The sequence below is a fragment of the Hemitrygon akajei genome, chromosome 1, assembly GCF_048418815.1.
Source record: "Hemitrygon akajei chromosome 1, sHemAka1.3, whole genome shotgun sequence".
NCBI classification, from domain to species: Eukaryota; Metazoa; Chordata; class Chondrichthyes; order Myliobatiformes; family Dasyatidae; genus Hemitrygon; species Hemitrygon akajei.
Window position 1 is genome coordinate 53,156,528 of NC_133124.1, and position 15,432 is coordinate 53,171,959.

The following is a 15,432-nucleotide window of genomic DNA, read 5'->3' on the forward strand; positions in this document are numbered from 1 at the left end:
AGAGGGGAAAGGTTTTCATAGAGTGAAGGGTTTTTGGAAAGAATTGCCGGTGGGAAAAGTAAGATCATTACCATGTTTTAAAAGACAGTTAGACAGCTACATGCACAGGAAAGGGTTAGAAAGAGATGTTTTTGTATTGAAGTGTTGGGACTAAGTCCCTATGCTGTCTAACTATAATAATATTTGCTAAAAATAGTTAAATGAATGCACTAGAGTGTGGGAATATATATGAAATCCATTTCTATGATATAATCACAGCACTTCCCTATTACTCTGACCAGAAGACCTGTTTAGTAAGTGAATACTCAATTTACTTTTTTCCTAACTATATGTTTTAGCGAAATCATTTAAAAATTGGTTCTTATCACTGTAAGATATCAGAAGTTACTAATCTACCCAAAAAATCTGTGCCAAAAAAAAACCCAATACTTATCACTTTAGAAAGGCCTTTACTGATGTTCAAAAGATTAAAAAAGTAAACTTTCATAAGAACAAAGAGTCAAAAATTAAAAGAAATGCAAGCAAAAGAGAAAAGATGAGCTTTGGTATAGAGGATGGAAAGAATAAGAGGTGTGTGCTCCAAATAGTAGAATGATATCTCCTAGGAAACTACCCTGGAGCATTGGGTTTTCGCTATATTTATAACCGCCTTTGATCAAAATATAGGGAACCTTATAATTAAATCTGCTGATAATGTTATGTTAGATGCACAGCAAGTAATGCAGATGGAAATTAAGTTGCAATGGGATACTGGGTTAAATGACTGGGTACAACACTTGCTGATGAAGTTGTATGGGGATAAATGAAAGATGATCTACTCTAAGGTGGATAGATCAGAGTATTTTCTAAATGGTCAGAAGTTAGGAACTACGGTCAATATGATTTGTAAAAGTTAATTTACATTCACAAAGGGAAGTTAGAAACTACAAAACCTCCCTATTTTTAAGCTTCCAATGAAAACCAAAATGTCATTTGCCTTAACTACATTGACATGCCTGCTAGCTTTTCGCAATTCATGACTGTAACACCTTGATGCTTCTATACTTTACTCAGTCTCTTCCCTTATATATAATTTGCTTTTTGAACTCTTTCCAAAGTACACAACCTCACATTTCCCCACATTAAATTCCATTTGCCAGTCTCCTGCTCACTCACATAGATATAGATAGATAGATAGATAGATACTTTATTCATCCCCATGGGGAAATTCAACTTTTTTCCAATGTCCCATACACTGGAAAAAAGTTGAATTTCCCCATGGGGATGAATAAAGTATCTATCTATCTATCTATATCTATGTGAGTGAGCAGGAGACTGGCAAATGGAATTTATCTGCATCCTGTCACAGGAATGCATTGCCCTTTCTCACAATGTGCCCTTCCTCTCATTTTAGTATCATAGGCAAAATTATTTATATTTCCCTCCAGAGTATTGATACAAATAATGAACAATTGTGGGATAAAAACTGATCCCTGTGGTACTCTGCTAGTTACCACCTTCCAGTCTGAAAAGAACATATTTATTCCAATTCTGAGACCGTTTTCGATCCATTCTAATGTATTTCTGATATTGTGATGACCTGTAATTAAATATATACCAGGGACTGAATATTAGATGATTAGCTGTGATCATTTTGAATGGTTGACAGGCTTACTTCTGCTCTATTTTCCTGGTTTTTATATTGCATATGCTCCACAAATACATATTACACAAACACTAAGAAATCTGCACACATTTTAAAATTGTGACTTCTGCTTCATCCTGAATAGCATTGCAGTAGGTATATCAAACCAAGAAAGATTTAAGCTAAAATGCACAGGAACTACCCCATTTAAAATAGGAAGCTTGGCCATCTCACTTACCGAATTGGAGCCAAGAATTTGTAGTTCGGGCTCTCCTGACTCCAGTAGCTTGGCTACCATTTGAAGAAAGCTTTCAACAAACAGATTAATGCTTTGGGAATGACAAGCCATCAACAACTGGTCCAATGCCTCCATTGCAATGAAAACATACCTGGCACAAAAAAAGAATTATCAACTAAAGCAACAATCACTTCTCCACCCTTTTTCCCCTCATCCTTTCCAAATATGCTTTACTTCTTAACATCCAACTTCAGAATTTGAAAGCATACAAATAAACCAATAAAAAAGGACTGCTTAATCCGACAATGCACAAAATAAACATTAAATTCATATTTGTCTATTCAACATTTTAATGATGGTTATTTTTCAAGAAAGCACAAGGAAATATACTGCATATAATGAAAAGAAAATATAATAGAAATATTCACTTCAAGCAGCATCCGTTGATGAAGACAGTGTTATTTTACTTACAAGTTTTGTAAGCACAGAAGCAGAAAAAAATGAGGAAAGATTTAGATACAAAAAAGGGAAAATTAAATGATAAAAATGATGAAGGGACAAGGAAAAAGCAGTGAACATGAAAAGGAAAAAGTATTTAGCTTCAATGGATCCAAATTCCAGAAATAGAGAACAATGAATGCATGGACGTTATTACACAGTAACATTTTCATAATAAGTAGATACAAAATTACAGCACAATATTCTTAAAGTATGTGGTCCAAGGTATATATTGGGATTGGGCAAGAAAGGAAGAGGAGATAAACCAAGGAACATAAAAATCTTAATCATATTTTAAAGAACACTGCTACAAAATGATCCCACATAAGTATTCATGTAGATTTAAATTCTATGTTAAGGAAACAACAATACACAAAAATTCTAACAATGACAAGAAATTAAGTAGATCAAATAATGTGTTTAATGAAATACAGAATTAACTTTTCTGGGGAAAAGGTGCAATTTCAAGCAATACAGTTATTGATGGAAGATTGATTAGTTTATGTCTTTGTAGAGAATGGTGTAGATTCATGATGCTGTGTTTAAGATTTTATGACTGTGGCATTTTAATATTAATAATTTAATTAGGTTTTTAGTAAATAGCTGAAGAGAATTTACACAAAGACAAGCTGTGGTCTTAGCATTAGCAACAATTTATTTAAGTCAGAATTTTTAAAGGGTAAGAGAAGGGGGAGAAAGAGCAAAATGATGTTGCAAACAAGAAGTGGGATGTTTTCAATGGTATTTGTTCTTAAATCATGCTCTGAAATGGAAGTACTCTGATGAAGGATCCCAAATGTAAAACATTAATGTTAAATGTTTTTCTTTCCACAAATGCCACCTAACCAGAACTAGAGGCCACAGTTTAAGAATAAGGGGTAGGCCATTTAGAACAGAGATGCGGAAAAACTTTTTCACCCAGAGAGTGGTGGATATGTGGAATGCTCTGTCCCAGAAGGCAGTGGAGGGCAAGTCTCTGGATGCATTCAAGAGAGAGTTAAATAGAGCTCTTATAGATAGCGGGGTCGAGGGATATGGGGAGAGGGCAGGAACGGGGTACTGATTGTGTATGATCAGCCATGATCACAGTGAATGGCGGTGCTGGCTAGAAGGGCCAAATGGCCTACTCCTGCACCTACTGTCTATTGTCTATAACCAACTGAGAATTTTCAGTTATCTCTTAAATTTAAACACCCTTCCACCATTTCTCCCACCATACACTCTCCAAACAGTCACAACTCAGAAATTAATGCTTTAGAAACATAGAAAACCTACAGCACAATACAAGCCCTTCGGCCCACAAAGTTGTGCCGAACATGTCCCTACCTTAGAAATTACTAGGCTTACCCATAGCCCTCTATTTTTCTAAGCTCCATGTACCTATCCAGGAGTCTCTTAAAAAGACCCTATCGTATCCACCTCTACCGCTGTTGCTGGCAGCCCATTCCACGCACTCACCACTCTGAGTGAAAAAAAAACTTACCCCTGACATCTTCTCTGTACCTACTCCCCAGCACCTTAAACCTGTGTCCTCTTGTGGCAACCATTTCAGCCCTGGGGAAAAAGCCTCTGACTATCCACATGATCAATGCCTCTCATCATCTAAGTCTGTTAATAGTTTAAAATATCTATCAAAAATTGATTGGCCATTAAGTCCCTTTTTTTGCTTATCATTCAAGATCATGCCTGTTTTTCTATATCAATATCTAGCCCTAGCCCCTTAACCCTCATATTCAGAAACATACTGATTAGTTTTGAATGTAATAACCAAATCTCTACGTTGCTTCAGGGTCAAAAATTCAGAGGATTCATCATATTGACCAAGTATGATTACATTTAAATTTTATAAATGATTAAAGAACACAGCAAACTTAGCCACCTTCTTCTAATTTATATATCTACTCTGACTGTATGTTTTGATAATTACGTGCAAAATCAATTTTCTCCCATCTTGATCTCTTTAGTCTTTCACTGCTGGATCCTAGAATTCCCTGCCCTCTGGACTACGAGCATTTGCCACTTTGAATTCCTTATTTTTTCATTTTGTATTATCCTTGACCTTTTGTTAATCACAGATTGTGCTGTTTTCTCATGTTTTCACTCAGAATTCCTGCTGAGTGTTGTGGAATATCTGCCACCATTTGTCCCGGTCCACCTTGGACAATTCCTTCATTCTGTTTCAACTTCCCTTAAGTTGAAGAATGTCCATATGGTGAAGTGGTTTTCACTGCAAGCTGCATCTGGAATTCTATTACATCGTCATCACTACCTCTTTGGGCTTTTGAAGATCAAAATGTATCACATCAACTTGTGCTCCCTCATTAACTCTTTAGGAACATCCACAAATAATGCCAAAAGGTCACGCAAATATGATTTCACTTTCACAAATCTATGCTATTATTTCCCAAATACCTCGACATGATCTTCCTCATGATAAATTGCAGTATTTGTGCTGCCATTGATATCAGGCAAGCAGGTAACTAGTTCCCTAGTTCTTCTCTTTTTCCTAAATAGTGGGGTCACTTAGCCTCTGATTTACTGAAACTATCCTAGAAACATAATTTTAAAATACAATATTTAGAACTTCCATCAATTCCACAACCTCATCTTTCAAAACTCTGGGATATTGACAAATTCAGTTTGCAGGCTCATTCTTCATTCTAGTAACAGTCCTTTATTTCCTTATTTACATAGGAACCTTGGTTCTCCGTCATTTCGACTGGTTGTTTTGGCTGTCTTCATGACAGGAGGCTCACATATTTGCATAATTCCTCTGCTATTTTCTTATACCCTACTGTAAATGCCCTAGTCTCTGTTAAAGTCCAATATTTGCTCATGCTACATTTTCTTTTTATATACCTCCAAACATTTTTTCATGCTGCATACAATTTTACTCGTAATTTTTTTTTCCTAATAAAAAAGTCACTTGTTGTGTTATTATGACATAAAACATAGAAACACAGAAAAACCTACAGCACAATACAGGCCTTCGGCCCACAATGCTGTGCCGAACATGTACTTTAGAAATTACCTAGGGTTACCCATAGCCCTCTATTTTTCCAAGCTTCATGTACCTATCCAGGAGTCTCTTAAAAAACCCTCTCGTTTCCACTCCACCACCATCGCTGGCAGCCTATTCCATGCACTCTCTGTATAAAATACTTAGCCCTGACATCTCCTCTGTACCTAGTTCCAAGCAACTTAAAACTGTTTCCCCTCGTGTTAGCCATTTCAGCCCTGGGAAAAAGCCTCTGACTATCTACACGATCAATGCCTCTCATCTTATGCACCTCTATCAGGTCACCTCTCATCTTCTGCCACTCCAATGAGAAAAGGCCAAGTTCACTCAACCTCACACTTATCTGGGCTGAACTCCATCTGCCACTTCTCAGCCCAGTTTTGCATCCTATCAATGTCCTGCTGTAGCCCCTGACAGCCCTCCATACTATCTACAACACCCCCAACCTTTGTGTCATCAGCATATTTACTAACCATTCCCTCCACTTCCTCATCCTGGTCATTTATAAAAATAACAATGATAAAGGGGTCCCAGAACAGATCCTTGAGGCACACCACTGGTCACCGACCTCCATGCAGAATATGACCCATCTACAACCACACTTTGCTTTCTGTGGGCAAGCCAGCTCTAGATCTACAAAGCAAGGTCCCCTTGGATCCCATGCCTCCTTACTTTCTCAATAAGCCTTGCATGAAGTACATTATCAAATGCCTTGCTGAAATCCATATACACTACATCTACTGCTCTACCTTCATCAATGTGTTTATCACATCCTCAAAAAATTCAAACAGGCTTGTAAGACACAACATGCCTTTGACAAAGCCATACTGACTATTCCTAATCAATGTGTATCTGTTGCAAACAATATATATTTGTTGCAAACCATGTTTTTATAGACAATAGCTGCAGAAGTAGACCATTTGGCCCTTCTAGCCTGCACCGCCATTTTGAGATCATGGCTGATCAATTACTATCAATACCTGGTTCCTGCCTTGTCCCCATAACCCTTGATTCCCCTATCCATAAGATACCTATCTAGCTCCTTCTTGAAAGCATCCAGAGAATTGGCCTCCACTACCTTCCGAGGCAATGCATTCCACACCCCCACAACTCTCTGGGAGAAGAAGTTTTTCCTTAACTCCGTCCTAAATGACCTACCCCTTATTCTCAAACCATGCCCTCTGGTACTGGACTCTCCCAGCAGCTGGAACATAGTTCCTGCCTCTATCTTGTCCAATCCCTTAATAATCTTATATGTTTCAATCAGATCCCCTCTCAATCTCCTTAATTCCAGCGTGTACAAGCCCAGTCTCTCTAACCTCTCTGCGTAAGACAGTCCAGACATCCCAGGAATTAACCTCGTGAATCTACGCTGCACTTCCTCTATAGCCAGGATGTCCTTCCTTAACCCTGGAGACCAAAACTGTACACAATACTCCAGGTGTGGTCTCACCAGGGCTCTGTACAAATGCAAGAAGATTTCCTTGCTCTTGTACTCAATTCCCTTTGTAACAAAGGCCAACATTCCATTAGCCTTCTTCACTGCCTGCTGCACTTGCTCATTCACCTTCAGTGACTGATGAACAAGGACTCCGAGATCTCTTTGTATTTCTCCCTTACCCAACTCTACACCGTTCAGATAATAATCTGCCTTCCTGTTCTTACTCCCAAAGTGGATAACCTCACACTTATTCACATTAAACACCATCTGCCAAGTATCTGCCCACTCACCCAGCCTATCCAAGTCACCCTGAATTCTCCTAACATCCTCATCACATGTCACACTGCCACCCAGCTTAGTATCATCAGCAAATTTGCTGATGTTATTTTCTATGCCTTCATCCAAATCGTTAACATAAATGGTAAACAGCTGTGGTCCCAATACCGAGTCCTGTGGCACCCCACTAGTCACCACCTGCCATTCTGAAAAACACCCATTCACCGCTACCCTTTGCTTTCTATCTGCCAACCAGTTTTCTATCCATGTCAATGTCTTCCCCCCGATGCCCTGAGCTTTGATTTTACCCACCAATCTCCTATGTGGGACCTTATCAAATGCCTTCTGAAAATCGAGGTACACTACATCCACTGGATCTCCCCTGTCTAACTTCCTGGTTACATCCTCAAAAAACTCCAACAGATTAGTCAAGCATGATTTACCCTTGGTAAATCCATGCTGGCTCGGCCCAATCCTATCACTGCTATCTAGGTATGCCACTATTTCATCCTTAATAATGGACTCTAGCATCTTTCCCACCACCGATGTCAGGCTGACAGGTCGATAGTTCTCTGTTTTCTCCCTCCCTCCTTTCTTAAAATGTGGGATAACATTAGCCATTCTCCAATCCTCAGGAACTGATCCTGAATCTAAGGAACATTGGAAAATGATTACCAATGCATCCGCAATTTCCAGGGCCACCTCCTTTAGTACCCTAGGGTGCAGACCATCTAGACCTGGGGATTTATCAGCCTTCAGTCCCATCAGTCTTCTCATCACCGTTTCTTTCCGAATGTCAATCTGTTTCATTTCCTCTGTTACCCTATGTCCTTGGCCCATCCATACATCTGGGAGATTGCTTGTGTCTTCCTTAGTGAAAACAGATCTAAAGTACTCATTAAATTCTTCTGCCATTTCTCTGTTTCCCATAACAATTTCACCCAATTCATTCTTCAAGGGCCCAACATTGTTCTTAACTATCTTCTTTCTCTTCACATACCTAAAAAAGCTTTTGCTATCTTCCTTTATATTCCTGGCTAGCTTGCGTTCGTACCTCATTTTTTCTCCCCGTATTGTCTTTTTAGTTAAGTTCTGTTGTTCCTTAAAAACTTCCCAATCATCTGTCCTCCCACTCACCTTAGCTCTGTCATACTTTCTTTTTTTTTTAATGCTATGCAATCTCTGACTTCCTTTGTCAACCACTGTGGCCCCTTTCCCCCCTTTGAATCCTTCCTTCTCTGGGGGATGAACTGATTTTGCACCTTGTGCATTATTCCCAAGAATACCTGCCATTGCTGTTCCACTGTCTTTTCTGCTAGGCTATCCGTCCAGTCAACTTTGGCCAGCTCCTCCCTCATGGCTCCATAGTTTCCCCTGTTCATCTGCAACACTGACACCTTCGATCTGCCCTTATCCTTCTCAAATTGCAGATAAAAGCTTATCATATTCTGATCACTACCTCCTAATGGCTCCTTTATTGCAAGATTGCTTATCAAATCCTGTTCATTACATAACACTAGATCCAGAATAGTCTTGTCCCTGTTCAGCTCTTGTACAAGCTGTTCCAAGAATGCATCCCGTAGGCATTCTACAAACTCCCTATCCTGTGGTCCAGCACCAACCTGATTCTCCCAGTTCACCTGCATGTTGAAATCCCCCATAACTACTGCGACATTACCTTTGCCACATGCCAATGTTAACTCCCGATTCAACTTGCACCCAATATCCATGCCACTGTTTGGTGGCCTGTAGACAACACCCATTTGGGTCCTTTTGCCCTTACTGTTCCTCTGTTCTATCCACACAGACTCTACTTCTCCTGATCCTATGTCCCCCCTTGCAAAAGACTGAATCTCATTCCTCACCAACAGGGCCACCCCACCCTCCACTGCCCAAATTTCTGTCCCTACGACAGCACGTATACCCTTGTACATTCATTTCCCAGGTCTGATCTCCCTGCAGCCATGTTTCCATTATCCCAACAACATCATAGTTACCCATTCGCACCTGGGCTTCAAGCTCATCCGCCTTATTTCTGACACTTTGTGCATTCAGATATAGAATTTTTAACCCATTTCTCCTCTCTCTGCTTGAATCGCTGCCTATTGTGCTTAACCCAGCTCCCCGAACTCCCATCGGGCTATACGCCCCTAGAATTTTCTTCTTTAAATGCGAGCCATCGATATATACCCTTCAAAGCCAATTCCCAATATACCACAGATAACCTCTCCCACCTTCACAGTGTAATTCAATCTAAGCAAATTAAATCACTTTCAAACTTAATACAAAATTCTACATATTATTGTTACTCATTCCTATGGAATGCTCTGCAACAAGATTACTCATCAACTTATTCTTGTAATAGAATCAGGTTTGATATCACTGACATACGTCATGAAATTTGTTGCTTTGCAGCAGTAGTACATTGCAATACATAGCAATAAAAACTATAAATTACAGTAAGTATATATAAAAAAGAAAATTAAGTAATCCAAAAAGAGGGGAAAAGTACTGAGGTAGTGTACATGGGTTGATTATCCACTCAGAAACCTGATGGCAGAGGGGAAGAAGCTGTTCCTGAAACATTGAGTGTGTGGCTTGAGGCTCCTGTACCTCGTCCTGGATGGTAGTAATGAGAAGACAGCACGTTCTGGGTGACAGAGGTCCTTAATGATGGATGCTGCCTTATGAAGGTGTCCTGGATGCTGGAGAGGCTAGTGCCCGTGGTGAAGCTGGCTGGCTGAGTTTACAATTTCCTCCAGCTTTTTCCGATTCTTTGCAGTAACTCCTTCATACCAGGCAGCGATGCAAACATTTAGAATATTCTCCACGGTACATCTGTAGAAATTTGTGAGTCAGTCTAAGGTGACGTACCAATTCCACTTAAACTCCTAGTGAAATATAGTCGTTGCCTTCTTTGTAATTGCATCAACATGTTGGACCTAGGATAGATCCTCAGATGTTGACACCCAGGAACTTGAAACTGCTCAACCTTTCCACTTCTGATGCCTCAATGAGGACTGATATGTGTTTCCTCAACTCTCCTTTCCAGAAATCCACAATCAATTCTTTGGTCTTACTGAAGTTACGTGCAAGATTGTTACTGTAACACCTCTCAACCAGCTAACCTATCTCACCCCTGCACACCTCCTTGTCACCATCTGAAATTCTGCCAACAATAGTTGTGCTGTCGGCAAATTTCTAGGTGGCATTTGAGGTATGTCTAGCCATACAATCGTGGGTATGGAGAGAGTATTGCAGTGGGCTAAGCACATCTTTGAGGTGCGCAAGTGTTGATCGTCAGGAGGTATTATTTCTGATCTACAGAAATCTCAGCTAACCTGGTCCCTTGTCAACTTCTCAACATAACATCTGGAAATCCATCTCATAACACAATCCAGGTATTTATCCTTGACATTGTTAATGCAAATTGGAATTAGTTTGTCCATTCATGGATTAAAGCAGAATCATTCCTGTTACATGCACCTTCATCTTCCCATTTAACACCTACTAAATTGGAGGTATTTAGTCATCTCCCAGCAGTATTTTATGCCTTTTGCAAATTAATTCTATATTTTGACATGCCAAACCAAGTTCCTTTTTGATATTCTACAATAAAGCCCAAGATCCTTTCATTTTGCAGGTAATTAGCTCCCATCCATTTAACACTATTCCCACCATTAATTGTTGCAGGTGCAGATTGCATTTAGATAAAGTACCTTTGAATATAGTCTTATTGTTCAATATTTGCCATTACCTTTGTTTTCACCATTTCTCTATTTGGCTTATTACATTCGGAATCAGAATCAGGTTTATTATTACCAGAATGTGACATGAAATTTGTTAACAGCATCAGCAGTTCATGCAATACATAATATTGAAGAAAAAAAAATAAAGTAAATCTTATTCAGTATATTTTATACAGTATATGTATATTGAATAGATTAAAAATAGTGCAAAAAGCAGAAATACTATATATTTAAAAAGAAATGAGGTAGTGTCCAAGAGTTCAATGTCCATTTAGGAATCGGATGGCAGAGGGGAAGAAGCTGTTCCTGAATCGCTAAGTGTGTGCCTTCAGGCTTCTGTATCTCCTTCCTGATGGTAACAGTGACAAAAGGGCATGCCCTGGGCACTGGAGGTCCTTAATAATGGATGTCGTCTTTCTGAGACACCACTCCTTGAAGATGTCCTGGGTGCATTGTAGGCTAGTGCCCAAGATGGAGCCGACTAAATTTACAACCTTTTGCAGCTCCTTTCTTTCCTATACAGTAGCCCCTCCATACCAGACAGTGATGCAGCCTGTCAGAATGCTCTCGATGATACATCTATAGAAGTTTTTGAGTGTATTTGTTGACATACCAAATCTCTTCAAATTCCTAAAGTATAGCCACTGCCTTGCCTTTTATATAACTGCATCAATATGTTGGGACCAGGTTAGATCCTCAGAGATCCTAACACCCAGGAACTTGAAGCCACTCACTCTCTCCACTTCTGATCCCTCTATGAGGATTGGTATGTGTTCCTTTGTCTTACCCTTCCTGAAGTCCACAATCAGCTCTTTCGTCTTACTGACGTTGAGTGCCAGGTTGTTGCTGTGACACCACTCCACTAGTTGGCATATCTCACTCCTGTATGTCCTCTCGTCACCACCTGAGATTCTACCAACAATGGTTGTATCATTTGCAAATTTATAGATGGTATTTGAGCTATGCCTAGCCACACAGTCATGGGTATATAGAGAGTAGAGCAACGGGCTAAGCACACACCCCTGAGGTGCACCAGTTTTGATCATCAGCGAGGAGGATATGTTATCACCAATCTGCATAGATTGTGGTCTTCTGGTTAGGAAGTCGAGGATCCAATTGCAGAGGAAGGTACTGAGGCCCAAATTCTGTAACTTCTATATCAGGATTGTGGGAATGATGGTATTAAGTGCTGAGCTATAAATCAATGAACAGCATCCTGATGTAGGTGTTTGTGTTGTTCAGGTAGTCTAAAGCCGTGTGGAAAGCCATTAAGATCGCATCTGCCGTTGATCTATTGTGGCGGTAGGCAAATTGCAACGGGTCCAGGTCCTTGTTGAGGCAGGAGTTCAGTCTAGTCATGACCAACCCAAGTTACAATTCCAGCTGTTCTTCTGTCTAATCTTGACACTCTAAGGTTTTGCTTCCCTACCAAGCTAGTTTAAACATTCCCCAAACATTGCTCTGAGAATACTAATCCCTTTTAGTGCACTACAATGTACTTTGTACTGCCATGACAAAGAAGGCACAGCAGTGTCTCTACCTTCTTAGAAGTTTACACAGATTTACGTGGCATGTAAAACTTTGACAAACTTGATGGAGAGTCCACCGAATGGTTGCATCACAGCCTGGTATGGGAACACCAATGCCCTTGAATGGAAAAGCCTACAAAAGGTAGTGGATACAAGATCAGAAGATCAGAAGAACATAAGATAAAGCAGAATTAGGCCATTTGGCTCATTAACCTTGCCTTAGATAGACTTATCCTTCACAGTTGCCTATGGCAAAGAATTCCACAGATTCACCATTCTGGCTAAAGAAACTCCCCCTCTTCTTCATTCTAAAAAGAAGGCCCTCTATTCTGAGCCTGTGTCCTCTGGTCTTAGATCTTCCCACCATAGGAAACATCCTCTCTACATCCACTATCAAGGCCTTTCACAACTCAGTAGGTTTCAATGAGGTCAGCCCTCAATTTACTGAATTCCAGTGCACACAAGCCCAGAGCCATCACAAGCTCTTCATATGACAAGCCAATTGACATACAAGGTAAAAAGACAGGTTTTGACCCGAAATGGTGACTGTATTCTTTTCCTAGATGCTACCTGGCCTGCTAAGTTCCACAAAAATTTGTGTCTTACTTGGATTTCCAGCATCTGCAGATTTTCTCTTGTTTGTGGTTGAATCTCTTTATTCCCACTCCTTGCCCCCTGCCGATCAGCCACTGCTCTATCTATGCTAGAATCGTTCCTGAAATCCCATGGGCTCATAGCTCATTGAGCAGCCTCGTGTGTGGCACCTTGTCAAGGGCCTTCTTAAAAACCAAATACACACCATCAAGGGATTCTCCTTCGTCCACCCTGCTTGTTATTTCTTTAAAGAATTTCAACAGGTTTGTCAAGCAAGCTTTTCCCTTGAGGAAACCACCCTAGGCCTATTTTATCATGTGCCTCCAAGTACCCCATGACCACATCCTTAACAATTGATTCCAGCATCTTCCCAACCAGAGTTCAGACTAACTGGCCTATAGTTTCCTTTCTTCTGCCTTTTTCTCTTCTTGAAGAGTGGAGTGACGTTTCCAATTTTCCAAGTGGCTTTGTCCCACCATTGAGCACATCTACATAGAGCACTGTCACAGGAAGGCAGCATCCATCATCAAGGACCCTAACCACACAGTTCATAATTTCTTCTCGCTTCTGCCATCAGGGAAGCGGTACAGGATCCTCACATCCCACACCACCAGGTTCAGGAACAGTTATTACCCCTCAACCATTTGGACTTTTGAACCAGAGGAGATAACTTAATTCAACCTCACTCACCTCAACATTGAACTGATTCCACAACCTACAGACTCACTTATAAAGACTTGGTAACTCATATGGTTGATATTAATTGCTTATTTATTTTTTCTTTCTATTTTTATTTCTAGTTTGTTGTCTTTTGTACTTTGGTTGTTTGTCCATTTCTGTTGTATGTGGTTTATCATCGGTATAGTAAGAAACAATAGTATCGATGTCTCAAACAGAAGTGGCACAAATCTACAGATGAAGCTGAAGGTCAAGTCAAGTCACTTTTATTGTCATTTCGACCATAACTGCTGGTACAGTACAGAGTAAAAATGAGAAAACGTTTTTCAGCACCATGGTGTCACATGACACAGTACAGAAACTAGACTGAACTACGTAAAAAACAGAGAAAGATACACTAGACTACACACCTACACAGGACTGCGTAAAGTGCACAAAAACAGTGCAGGCATTACAATAAATAATAAACAGGACAATAGGGCAAGGTGTCCGTCCAAGCTTCAGATATTGAGGAGTCTGATAGCTTGGGGGAAGAAACTGTTACATAGTCTGGTCATGAGAGCCCGAATGCTTCAGAGCCTTTTCCCAGACGGCAGGAGGGAGAAGAGATTGTATGAGGGGTGCATGGGGTCCTACATAATGCTGTTTCCTTTGCGGATGCAGCGTGTAGTGTAAATGTCCGTGATGGCGGGAAGAGAGACCCCGATGATCTTCTCAGCTGACCTCACTATCCGCTGCAGAGTCTTGCGATCCGAGATGGTGCAATTTCCGAACCAGGCAGTGATGCAGCTGCTCAGGATACTCTCAATACAACCTCTGTAGAATGTGATGAGGATGGGGGTGGGAGATGGACTTTCCTCAGCCTTCACAAAAAGTAGAGACACTGCTGGGCTTTCTTTGCTATGGAGCTGGTGTTGAGGGACCAGGTGAGATTCTCCGTCAGGTGAACACCAAGAAATTTGGTGCTGTTTACGATCTCTACTGAGGAGCTGTCGATGTTCAGCGGGGAGTGGTCACTCCGTGCCCTCCTTAAGTCAACAACCATCTCTTTTGTTTTGTTCACATTCAGAGATAGGTTGTTGTTTCTGCACCAGTCCGTTAGCCGCTGCACCTCCTCCCTGTCAGCTGACTCGTGCATAGGGCCACGGTACTTCCCATTCTGCTTCACGCCTGAGAATCATGGACAGTGTAAAAACAAGATGCCAAGAAACTGAACCATTTCAAAATAGTATAGAAATTAAGTGACAAGATAGAATCCTTGACACTGAGAAATTTATAATGTGGGCCTGTCCAGCATCTATACCATCCTCATGCAGTCTCAGTTACATTGAATATAGAGAAAAAGCTGAATTAAAGTGCGTGTGCCTGCTTAAGTTAAAATAATTAGTGCAAAAATAACAGGAAAAAAAGTATTGAGGTAGTGTTCATGGGTTTAATGTCCATTTAGGAATCGGATGGCAGAGGGGAAGCTGTTCCTGAGTCGCTGAGTGTGTGCCTTCAGGCTTCTGTACCTCCTTCCCGATGGTAACAGTGTGAAGAGGGCACATGCCAGACAGTCCGCTGCTTAAGAAATTGCCATACAGTGAACTACATAAATGAAAGCGTTCCTGTAAAGGCCAAAGGAAAGGCTATAAAGATATCCTAAAAACTCCACAAAAATCCTTTGGCATCAGCCCAGACACATGGGAACATATTGCCAAGGATCAGGCCGAGTGGCACTCCTCCCTCCATAAGGGTGCAGAGACACAAGGCAGAAAGAACAATTTCAGCAGAGAGGCGTAGACTG

At 40.6% G+C, this 15,432-nt stretch overlaps 1 protein-coding gene across 8 annotated transcripts in view; it reads right to left on the minus strand.

Moving 5' to 3' along the window:
* The window catches only part of efr3a (EFR3 homolog A (S. cerevisiae)), a 145,587-nt gene that overhangs the window by 89,553 nt on the left and 40,602 nt on the right, over nucleotides 1-15,432 (minus strand). For all 8 annotated transcript variants that reach the window (XM_073043289.1, XM_073043251.1, XM_073043279.1 and 5 more), the window contains one exon: nucleotides 1,863-2,013. In XM_073043289.1, the coding sequence (XP_072899390.1) occupies nucleotides 1,863-2,013 (151 nt within the window). The remainder of the gene's footprint in view (nucleotides 1-1,862; nucleotides 2,014-15,432) is intronic.